Here is an 11666-nt window from a genome sequence, read left to right as displayed (position 1 = left end):
TTTGTAGTTTTAGTTAAACTTTTGTATGTCATTTTAGTTTTAAGTTTACCACGGATAAAACATTTGATTCTGATTCAACCATACTAATACTAATAATATTATACTACTCTTTGTACTAATACCATGGCGAACTTCATCTAAGAAAATCGGACCGACTATACTTGTACCAACTTAATAGCCATAACACACTATCGCACCGCACCAAGGTCACGGAGCGCCGCACCCGTAAGTGAGAAAATAAGTGAGAACGAGAAAGATCTGTTTCTCGCTCTCACTTATGGTTGCGACGCACCAAGGTCGCGGTGCGGTGCGGTAGTGTAGTGTGTTATGACTATAAATATCACACTTGACATTCCGAGTAGTTGGTATGACTGAAAAGGACTTATTATTATGTTGTTGATAAAAGTTTATTTTGCATAAAATAATATAAAAGGCAGTTGATTATAAACTAATAGATTTACACCACACGGCTGCCAGTCAGATATAATTAAAAGGCGCCTGCGGCTTTTTTTGCCCCATTGTGGCACATAGTAAGCAGGTGTCACTCAATAGCAGACTTTAAAATTTCAATAGGGTCAACCGAATTTCCTAATCTAAAAGTTATCTGATGCTTGAGATAGTTAAAAGGCTTTTGAAAGATTAGTATTGAAGCCCCCTATCACGTATCGGGGAATCCTTGTCAATAAGAGCCTTCATTACGCTCCGTCCTCGCCCAGACTTCTTAAGGCCTTCTTTCTTCTTAAGCGGCCGTTTCGAACCGAAAGTACCTTTCGCAATAACTGGCTCGTAGCTTTTGGCTTTAGTTACTTTAGGAGCATACCCTTGAGGTTTTCGCTTGAGTGATGCGGGGCTCATGTCGCCCTTTTCGATTTTATTTCTTATGTCTTCCTCCTCATTGTGCTGGAAACCAGACAGGTTTCCCACCATAATGCGAAGATCGTTCAACGTTTTGCTCTGGACAAGAAAGTCGTCTTGCAGCCTGTCTATCTTCCGCTCCACCTGCCTGAACGAATTGATGATTTTCTGCATTGCGTCGAGCGACATCACGTTGTTGCGTTGCATTGTTGTTTTTGTCGATTTGTATTTATTGAAATGTATACTGTGAATTTTTTAACAGTTTATATGTCATTTGGCCCGTCATTGACTGTTTTGGCAGCTTATTGTATCATTGAAGGAAATTGGCAATTGTCGTGAAAAGGTTAAATAAACGAACAATGACGAATGAGTCTTCAACCGATTTTACGAAAGGAAAGTGATCTATTATCTTATGTCTAAAGCGCCCTCCACACTAGTGCGCGAATTACGGCGCCAAGCCGCGAACGCGAGTGTGGAGTCTATTTCGCATATCTGCGACGCTCGCTCCACACTTGCGTTCGCGGCTTCTCGCGGTGTTATCGAACATCGTGTAGAGTCTGTTCGGAAAGAAGTGTCGTAGAATAAATTGGATGCCATACATTTCACGACGCTTCTTTTTCCGCACAGACTTTAACAAGAAAAACTCAACCAAAATAAAAAAAGCCTTGGGGCTTGGTGGCCGAGTGGATATGACGCCCAATGTTCAATCCGTAAACAGAACTTACCTTCAAGGGTCAATTTGAATATTATTTAAGTCGGCACGGGTACGGTTGAGCTTCAAAGTCGGTCATTATAGTTTGTCTGTAATTGCAGATTGGGTACCGCTAATAACTGCCTACTTATTGCTTGTAAATTCGAATTTTCGAATGAAAAATTAATAACCTAAAAATCCAAAATGAAATTAAATGGAAAATTCTTATTTTTTTATACATTTGGTACGGCTATGTCACGGTCTATAGTATTTTTGTGTATTTTCAAACTCAATGGGTAGGGTGACAGGTGTCATTTTAATACAATTTTGCGCGTTTTTTAGCCAAATGTACCGAAACCACAGAAACCACAGCCGAAACGTATAAGGTTAGCACTCTGGAAAATACGGAAAGATGTAATAAGGAGAAACGGTGGGCGATTACAAATTGCACCAGCCGCACCTTAGATATTAAGGTATTTGGTAGGTAGGTAGTAGGTACCTATAAAACGGGTTTCCAATTTGGTCGCAGTTTTCGGCAAAAGTTACGTGACATCTCCACTAGCCATAGTTTTTAGATAGCTAGGTTCTAACTCTGTCATACCTATTTTTTCAAGGGGTTTTCAAATTTCAACATTAATTTGAATGTTGCGGTAGCTCCACAGTTTTCTGTTCCATGGTAGCAAATAAGTCTTAAATGAGCTTTGGGCAATTATATCCTTGGCCTATTATTAACTGCAGTAGGTACAAAACAACATTATTATTTCACCACCTATTATTAACAGAACTGTCCTATAAAGCGTTGCATTTCGCTTTATTAGTGTAAAAAAAGGACTTTTCACCACACTAGCTGGTAAAGGCTCTCTTGACTGTTCAAAACTGATAAGAAAGTTGCATTTTGTCCACATGTGAGGCAAAGTAATATAATGCCAATTTTGAGTTGTTTTCTTATGTTTGCTGGTAGACTTTTAAATGAGGATTTCGAATGATAAATATTTAATAACATTCATTTTGAATCGATTTGCTTTGATTTTGTTTGACAATACAGTTAGTATTTTCCTTGTGTTGGTGTGGTGAAAAAATTTGTGTTTCACTCGGTGGCAAAACTTGTTTAACCTTCGTGCCTTGAAATCCCCGGAACGCTAATGATTCCGCTTTTTGAACCACTCGCTACGCTACGCTATTTTGGAATTTTTTGCTTGCTCTGGTATCAATATTAGTACGAGCGGTTAAACAACAACTTTGCTCCCTTGTAAAACAAATAACTAGCAGCCATGGATATCTGGAGACTCGTAGCAGTATTAGTATGGCTTTTCCAACCTCATGCGGAAGGTCGGGCTGGGATTGGTAAATTTTTAACAAGCTTCGTAGACAATGAGAGGAAACCTACGATGGTGGTGTTTCATGGCATTTGTTGGAATAATCGTAAGTATTATATTGCAGACAAAATAATAAACATTATTGTCAACTAGGTGTGCCCGTGGCTCTGTCTGTGTGGGATTCAATCTGTGTCAAAAATAAAGTGCCTAAACTGTATAACAAATACATTTAAAACCAAAATGTTAATTGCTTATCGTATAAAAAACGTACTTGGGAAGTACAGTGCTTTAGAGCAGAAACTTATCATTTTCTGCACACTTTTTAGAACAACAACCCACTTTCAGAGCATGAGAAATGAAAAGTAATATGCTATCTTGCTGCCAAAAAGTGTCTCTGAAGAACGATATAATATTTAATAACCACTTAATATTTTTCAGAGCCCACTGTGTCCCACTGGGCAAAGGCTTCCCCCCCTCTTTTTCCACTCGTCTCTGTTTAGTGCTATATCTGGCCAGAGTGACCAGCCTCTCAAAAAGGAGTTCAAATTATCCCGCCATCGCCGACGAGGTCTGCCGGATCCCCGGTTAGACTCGTGGGGCTCCCACTCCGTGGTTAACTTGGCCTACAAGTCGTCCGGCATTCGGCAGACATGACCAGCCCTGTCCCATTTCAACTTAGCCGCTTTCCGAGCTACGTCTGGCAAAAAAAAGTAGAAATTAAAAAGTGTAGTGTCGTCCCGTTTTTCTAAGATTGATTTGAAAGGGACGACACTACAGTGTTGCCACTTTTTAATTTTTACTCTTTTTGCCAGTCTATTATATGAGCCTTAGAGCGCAGTGTAGTGTTTCGGACTCAATTCCTTTATTTACCCCTTAAAGTTATTGATATCTAATTCTTTATCGTTTTAAGCCGTTAAACTCCATGTGATCAAGGAGCTGTCGAAAGCTGGTATTCGGAGCTCTGACTCCATGTCAAAGAGAACCTCCTTCATAGACCACACCGTGTTGTTACTCGCCGACCTGAACTGCCCGCGAACTGACGAGTTAATCATGAATGTAAGTTTCTTTATACATAACGCTATATTTTTTCAACCCTTAGATATTTTGCAAGGTGAATGCCGCAAGCGATCCCATGACGCTTCCCTAACGGTAAAGAGGGTGACGCCGCAGGGGATGTTAGTGAGTATTCTCCTCCCCTTCCTCTGGCCAGCAGAGGATGTACGGGAGGAACGAGTCCCACCATACCACCCCCCCAATGGGTTCCCCCAGCCTGGGGGTGAGATGCGTAAATGCATTAACCCCTGCGTCAAAAAAAAAGTTGTAGGTCAAGGTAACTTTTATTATAGGCCTGACTTTAAAATCGAAAAACTCGATCGATACGTGACCACCTAAATTATATGAATTAACCAATGTTAATTCAGCTCAGTAAAGTTCCTCAGTTAACCTACGTATGTATATTCAAATAGCAAAATTTAGCTAAGTTGAGAAAACACCCCCGTATAGTCAGTTATACAATGTGTACGACACATTTGCCTGAACCTCAAGGCTGGTCCAGACGGGATGATCAAATCGACCGATTTGATCAGGAAAAAAATTGGCGTCAATCTCATCTAGCGTCCACACGTACACAATTTTAGATTGATGGTGAGATTCGAGCGATCGAAATAAGATTCGAGCCAATTTCATTTTCGCGTCTACATCACCTGATTTGATCAGGCAATTTCATCAGATTGAGCGAAAATTGTCCCCGCCTGGACTGCCCTTTATGGCGCGGCTAACATGGTGGAGACGCTGGGATCATTTTTCGGCGCAATTATATACTACACCCGCGTGCACAGATTTGATATATATAGACAAAGGTAGGGTCGCTACAACAAAACTGTGACTATTACAAGGAGATTTCCCATGCACACATATAAGGTATGAGCCATTCACCGCTCAGCACTTGAGTGTGTGCCGCGCGAAGCACGAGGAAGTCAGCGTGTTGTGAAATCTCAGTTTTGTCTTAGCGAACCTACTTGTGCCTATCATTCAACTGTGAGGTTTTAGATCCATCTGTTTTGTTCGGTGCATATCAAAATAGCTCAATGTCCGTTCAATAGATGGCGCTGAATATTGGAGGAGCGGGACTTTGTATGAACACTGTCAGTCTTCTTGATTTCTTCCAGGGTATTAAGAAGTATAATTGCGAGACCCTGAAAGAGTTCATGTAGGTACCTAATTGCACTTGGATAGAAATTAAGGATCTCTATCGCACAGGCAACTCAACGGGAATTGCACCGGCTGCCGTACCGCTGGCTGGTGTTATCGGACGCGCCCCCACAGCTGCAAGCCCCGCTCTGGGACCCGTTTCTGGTAGACAGCGAGTTGGTGCTCACTACTGTTGACGGGGCAGGATACTCAATGAATGAGGGTAGGCATAAATGTTGCTTAACTAGATCTGCAGTCGGTGAATGTAAAATTCTCTCATCAAAAAATAAATAAATTTGAATAAGTACTTATGTCACAGAATAAGTAATAGTATTATGTGGACCAATCAACTTAGAGCATTTAGTAACTGGAGACAACAGTACAAAACAGACAGACAGAGAGAAACGATTTTTGTAGGGGGGGGGGGGTCACGTTACGTACAAATATTAGCCATGTCAGCATTAGCCACGTTTACAATCGGGCAATTTATTTTGTTACCTTTAATTATTTACCGCCGTTTTGTAAATGTGATTTATGTGTTCAAAACGCGAAGTTAAATGTTCTAGGGGAATTAACCGTGAATCATTCAAAACTGGATCTTAACTTTTTATTCTGTTTTTCTAGTCTACAAGCCGTCCCTCACCAGCCCTGCCATCCTGACACCTCGCGGCACGTTTCAACAAGTCCTGACAGACACCCGGCCTCATCGAGAACTCTTCCGCCGTCGATGCGATCTCATGGGCGCTCCGTTGACTATAACCAATACTATTCAGGACAGCAACTCATCGAAATATCATTTACTGCAAGAAGACTCGCTGTAAGCAAGTTTTATTGATTTGGTATTATATTTTTAATACAATTTGCAATCCTAGTCAGGCCAGTCTCAGTTTTGAGATGAGACTAAAGGATGACTCACGTTAGACCGGGCCGTGTCCGGGCCGGAGCTTCCGGCGCTTCGTTTTCTATGGAAAGCATCACGTGATCACCTGTCATGTCATAGAAAAGTAAGCGCCGGAAGCTCCGGCCCGGACACGGCCCGGTCTAACGTGAGTCATCCTTAATAGGTATTTAACCTTTAAAGAAATTGACAGTACGTAACAGTATCCTTACCACGAACCACGAGTTTGACACTGAATTATTCGCTAGCTAGGTACTGTGTAAACTAACTCACAATGCACTCGTACTGACATTGGTGCAAGCGAGATACACCGTTCGCTTAATACGTATTCCGTTCACTCCGACCGCTAATCGCCATTTTTGAGATTAACCTTCCATGATAGGCGTTAACATAAACTACACTTTTACTTTTAGGGAACTAGAACATGATCTCATGAGCAAGAATTCTTATACCCTCGCCAAAGTGGCTTTCCTGACGCTGAACGCGACCCCCGTGGCTACGTTCACTGACAGCTTCGGCTACTTGCAGAACGGCCAGTGGACCGGGATAATAAGAGAGTTGTTGGAATATAACGCTGACATTGGTGAATTTTTTATCTTCTTTACAGTTCGGATGAACACACAAGTTTTCTCTTCTGTGTCCAATAGTTAACAGCTTGGCTAGGTAATGCTTTTATCATACTTATCCAAATAAAATAAGTTTCATGTGGATAAGGGTTATACCCTTAACTTTTGGGTATATCCACAGGAAAGACCTCTGAACATGGTTTTGAGATTAACCCTTCATGTTACACCTAAGTCGTCTGCTAGAAATGATAAAGTGTGCTCAATATCTTTCAGGGACAAATGTCGGAATGAGTCAATCTCGTCTCAAACATGTGATGTACCTCGATCCTCTTGACAACAGCCGAGCCCGTTTCATCTTCCGCCAGCCCTCCCTCTCTCTGACCGCTAACATTTTCTCTCTCCCTTTCTCCCCTGGCGTGTGGATGGCTACTGGTATATCTTCATTCGTCGCTGGTGTGGCGTACTATTTGAGCACGAGGCTAATCAAGACGAGAGCCGAGCGGGGAACGGTGAGAGATGCGTATCTACTTACTATGAGTGCGCTCAGTCAGCAGGGGTGTGAAGTTCAGCCGAGACATGTGTCAGGTAAGTTTGGGAAGTGTACCTTACGCATTTTAATCATTGTACACTCGTAGTCTGCCAGGCACCATTTCCAGCTTTGCGGCCTGCATACATCTGTTCCGTATATTCCGTATCATTCTGTCAATGAGACAAAAGGCCTTACATTTGCCTTTTTTTCTGGCGCCTGGTGCCTGGACTGCCTGGTAGACTATGAATGTATTTTATATAGATTGCAGCCCGTTTGCAGTTTTTTCCCATCTTAAAAAAATGCCCAACGCTCCTAAAGAAGTTTTCACTTCAAAAACTATACTTGTCATGCTAACCATTGTCTAAATTCTTAGTTTGATAAAGCGGCTACCATGCCTAACATTGTTGGGCTAAAAAGACAGGGAACCTTACCAAATAGCTGAAGCTGACATCTGATTCCTAAGTAAATAATTCCTTATTCTAGAGGAGTAAGGCGACTAATGATATGAATTAGAATACTGTTTATGACTATATTAGCTGTTTGGTACAATCTTTTCTAGCCCGAAAACGTTTGGCATGGTAGCTCAGGTTACCAAGGTGAAGTCAATGATTCTAGTTAAATAAATACGATCAGCTACTTCGCAGTCCGAGTAACTATTTTGTCTACCAGCTCGCATCGTCCTGTGGGTAGTCTTCACATCAATGATGGCACTGTTCGCGGCATACAGCGCCAACATCGTGGTGCTGCTGCGGGCGCCCTCCACCTCCGTCAACAGCCTCGCGACCCTCGCCAAGTCTAAGCTGGCGCTGGGCGCTGCCGACGTCAACTACAACCACTTCATTTTTCAAGTTCTGTATTTACATATCATGAGAATTCTAAGGTAACTGTAGTGGACACACAAGCTGCTTATCAACAGAATATTAACACATACTAATCACAAGTTAGATCGGCATCAAGAATCTTAGGCTGTGTGCTGTGTTTACACTAGAAATGTGTGAGGATATATGTTTACTTTTTAAGAACCAATGGAAATTTTCCACTAGAGCTGCGCTGAGCGAGGATAGGTGATTAGGAACCACTGCTTAGTGACTAATTAAAATCACCCTCCAGTTAGATGTCAGGACTTCAGGCTGTGCTTCAGGTCAGCATGGGTCAAAAATCTGCTCTTAATTTTCAGTCTGTTTATAATTATAAGCTTCTAGCTCGGCATTGTTTTTTTAACAGGGTTCTTCGGACCCAATACGCAACGAAATAGCAAAGAAAGTAAACTCAGATAAAGGACCCAAACCATTCTACGGATTGACTGAAGGCGTCGAAAAAATTCGAAAGGTGGGTAAAGTGAAAATAAAATATAAATACGTCTACTTACTACTATTCTCCATATACTAAACCGCTGTAGCTTAAGCGTAGGTACGAGTGAAATAAAGACGTAAGGATGAACTTTGATGAACAAAATACGCCAAATTTAAAAAATTATGATACGAGTAATACGGACCTCGAATCTGATCTATTTACTACCTACTCTTTGGAAAAATGTCTCACCATCTTGACACCGCTTTGGGTGGCCAGGCCGTTGCCAACAAAGTTTCCTTCCAAGGTGAACTTGCTGGTTTCCAATCGTGTAGACCAGCGACAAAGGTCAGGTTAACCTTGAATCTTTAAAAACTAACTAGTCTGTGCTGTGGTCACGGTCTGGCACGGCTTCAAGAGCCAGGCGTTCAGGAGAGTCGGTACACCACCCCAATCAGGACAGTCGTAATAGTGACCATTACATATATAATTGCAATCGCAAATAAAATAGAGTAACTACTTACATTTACGTACATACGTATGTCTGCTTTATCGCGACTGTCTATAAAATGTGATATGGACGACTAGACGCCCATGAATCGCCTTGTCAAAATGTGACATGGACGACCGGTCGCCCATGAGTCGCCTTGTCAAAATGTGACATGGAAGACTGGATGCCCATGAGTCGTCTTGTTAAATTGTGGAATTCGTTACACTGTTGTACCTACTGTTGATTTGTGACGTTGCAGGGTCTATTCGCCTTCCACAGTGTGGTAGAGCCGGTGTACCGTCAGATCGACAAGACGTTTCAAGAGAGGGAGAAATGCGACTTGATGGAACTTGACTACTTAGGATACACTGCTTTCCACGTGCCTGGCAGCAAGAAATCACCGTATCTAGAGCTGCTGAGAGTCATGTTGGTGTTTAGTGTGATAGAATGTACAATGGCAATAGTAGCGGACGCGGACATAACAACAACCCAAAATTATCTTTTGCAAATAGTTCATAAGTATTTGTTACTCAACTTATTTGCAATTTTGCGCTTTAATATTAAAACAGTTCAGTCTGGAAAACCAAATTTGTTAGGGTCGTCACTTTGAATTTTGCCCTTTTTAACCGCCTTCAAGATTTCAAAAGGAGAAGGCTCTCAATTCGGTTGTGTTCTTTTTTCTACTGACAAATTATGTTTGCTGCTTTGCATGGCCGCGGCCTCGCTTGTTTTGCTTGCTGCTCGAGGCTGCTCAGTCGGTGTGGACGCTCTTATAATAACTAACTCTTATTTTGACAGCTTCAAACGATTTCGAGAGGTGGGCATAAAATCCGCAGTAAATTTCCGCTATGGAGCACGCATGCCATCATGCAAGGTATTGAACTCATCAGTTTATAGGTAACCTTTGACGCAAAAAGAGAGGTGTTAATGGTGTTATATATGTTTGACGTGAATGTCTGTCTGTCTGTGGCATCGTATTAGCTCAAACGGATGGGCCGAATTCGATGCGGTATCTTCTACGTAAAAGCGAGTTTTCTGGCTATGGTTCTTAGCTATATGTTTCTTAGAAATCGATCCAGCCGTTGAAAGAAGTACCTATCAGCTTTTTTCCAAAATGATGTAAAGCAATTTTGCCATTATGTACGTTGTTGGCATATAGCGGGTATATAAATTTTTAGGGCTCCGAACTTAAAGGGTAAAACGGGACCCTATTACCTACTAAGACTCCGCCGTCCGTCCGTCTGTCTGTCTGTCTGTCTGTCTGTCCGTCTGTCACCAGGCTGAACCTATAGGCTGTATCTCATGAACCGTGTTAGCTAGACAGTTGAAATTTTCACAGATGATGTATTTCTGTTGCCGCTATAACAACAAATGCTAAACACTGGATAAAATCAATATTTAAGTGGGGCTCCCATACAACAAACGTGATTTATTTGCCGTTTTTTGCGAGAACGGAAGCCTTCGTGCGCGAGTCCGACTCGCACTTGGCCGGTAATAGTTATTCTTCACGAGTGACTTAGCCCGAGAATTCTACCTGGTAACACTAATATTTTTTTTTTAGGAATCAGTCGCCATGTTTAGCAGCGTGGGCATAACGGAGATGCGTCCCGTGTTGATATTCATGGCGTACGGCGTAGCGCTGAGCGTAGCCGTCGCCGCGGCAGAGCTGCTCGTGTTCCATGCGTAAGAACACTAAGGCTGGAAATAGTGCTCGACCGACGGTCAGCGCTGACCAAATCCAATACCAAATCACGCGCGTACCGTCAGCGTAGCTGTGCGCGTTCATACTTGCATAGATATAGCTACGCCGACCGACGGTCAGCGCTGACTGTCGGTCGAGCACTGTTTCCAGCCTAAGAACCCGTTTATATGCGTAAGAATCCAATTCCATGCATAGTTCACTTCAAAGACAAATCATTTCTAAACTTCATGCCTCTCCAAAGCTCTGTTATCCCTATTCACCCCGCCATGGTCGCTCAGACACAGAAAAGAATAGCTTCACTTCTTATGCTCTACCCACCTTCTGTAAGTGATGGAGTGTATACAAACAAACGCAAGAGTTAAACTTATCGACTTGTCGGTCTTCCCGTTATAGACGGTCTTCGCCAAATTGACCTTAAGAGGCCGTAGTCGATTTTGGAGCAAAATTTTTAAATTGATAGATTTAGTCGTTGAAATTATACACGTTTTGTTACGTAATATCTAAATAACAAGTATTGGTTTCTATTAGCACGTCTTCTCATCTTGCCTTTTAATAATGAGGTCGCAAGCGTGCGTCACCGGTAATATATGAAAAGAAGGGACAGTTTTTAAAAATTCATCAAAAATTTATGGTGGTATATTATACAAATTGATGTATAAGAATAGTTTCAACAAATGTTGTAGATTGTTTAAGTATCAAAATTACGTTGAAATTAAGTCGATTTTGAGAGAAATTGTCACTTGTTTTGAAGTAATTTCTGGAGAAAATTGATTTCGTCTAACTTTCATTTACACTACTTCAAAGTCATAATAATAAAAATGTAGTCTGATAAACGTCAAGTACAGGATATGTGTAATACAAAATTACCATGTTTAGCAGTCCAAACTTTACGAAATTTACAAATCAGAGCGACAAAATCAGTGCTTTACGCGCGTTTACCTAAACGTCCATCAGAAAAGCAAACATTACTAATTTAGTGAGTCTGTTTTCAACAAATTGATCTGATAAAAGGTAAGATAAGAAGATGCGCTAATAGAAACCAGTACTTGTTATTTCAATTAGGAAACAAAAGGTGTACAATTTCACCGACTAAATCTATCAATTTTACATTTTTGCGACTAAAATCGACATCGGCCCTT

General features: G+C 41.6%; 1 protein-coding gene across 1 annotated transcript; it reads left to right on the top strand.

The window, feature by feature from the left end:
• The first annotated feature begins 2817 nt into the window (after positions 1-2817).
• Positions 2818-10512, top strand: LOC134749678 (glutamate receptor ionotropic, kainate 2-like). The gene is made up of 11 exons (XM_063684697.1): positions 2818-2968; positions 3773-3918; positions 5122-5275; positions 5677-5869; positions 6364-6533; positions 6790-7101; positions 7715-7893; positions 8270-8374; positions 9085-9251; positions 9624-9699; positions 10387-10512. The coding sequence occupies exons 1-11, from the start codon at positions 2818-2820 to the stop codon at positions 10510-10512; spliced, it is 1779 nt and encodes a 592-aa protein (XP_063540767.1).
• Positions 10513-11666: the final 1154 nt, after the last annotated feature.

The sequence above is a fragment of the Cydia strobilella genome, chromosome 18 (assembly GCF_947568885.1).
Source record: "Cydia strobilella chromosome 18, ilCydStro3.1, whole genome shotgun sequence".
In the NCBI taxonomy this organism is placed as follows: Eukaryota; Metazoa; Arthropoda; class Insecta; order Lepidoptera; family Tortricidae; genus Cydia; species Cydia strobilella.
This window is presented reverse-complemented; position numbering and strand designations above follow the sequence as displayed.

Coding starts and splice junctions, on each gene's coding strand:
- LOC134749678 (XM_063684697.1), top strand. CDS start 2,818: ATGGATATCTGGAGACTCGTAGCAGTATTAGTATGGCTTTTCCAACCT. Junction 2,969..3,772: donor TGGCATTTGTTGGAATAATC/GTAAGTATTATA, acceptor TATCGTTTTAAG/CCGTTAAACTCCATGTGATC. Junction 8,375..9,084: donor GCGTCGAAAAAATTCGAAAG/GTGGGTAAAGTG, acceptor GTGACGTTGCAG/GGTCTATTCGCCTTCCACAG.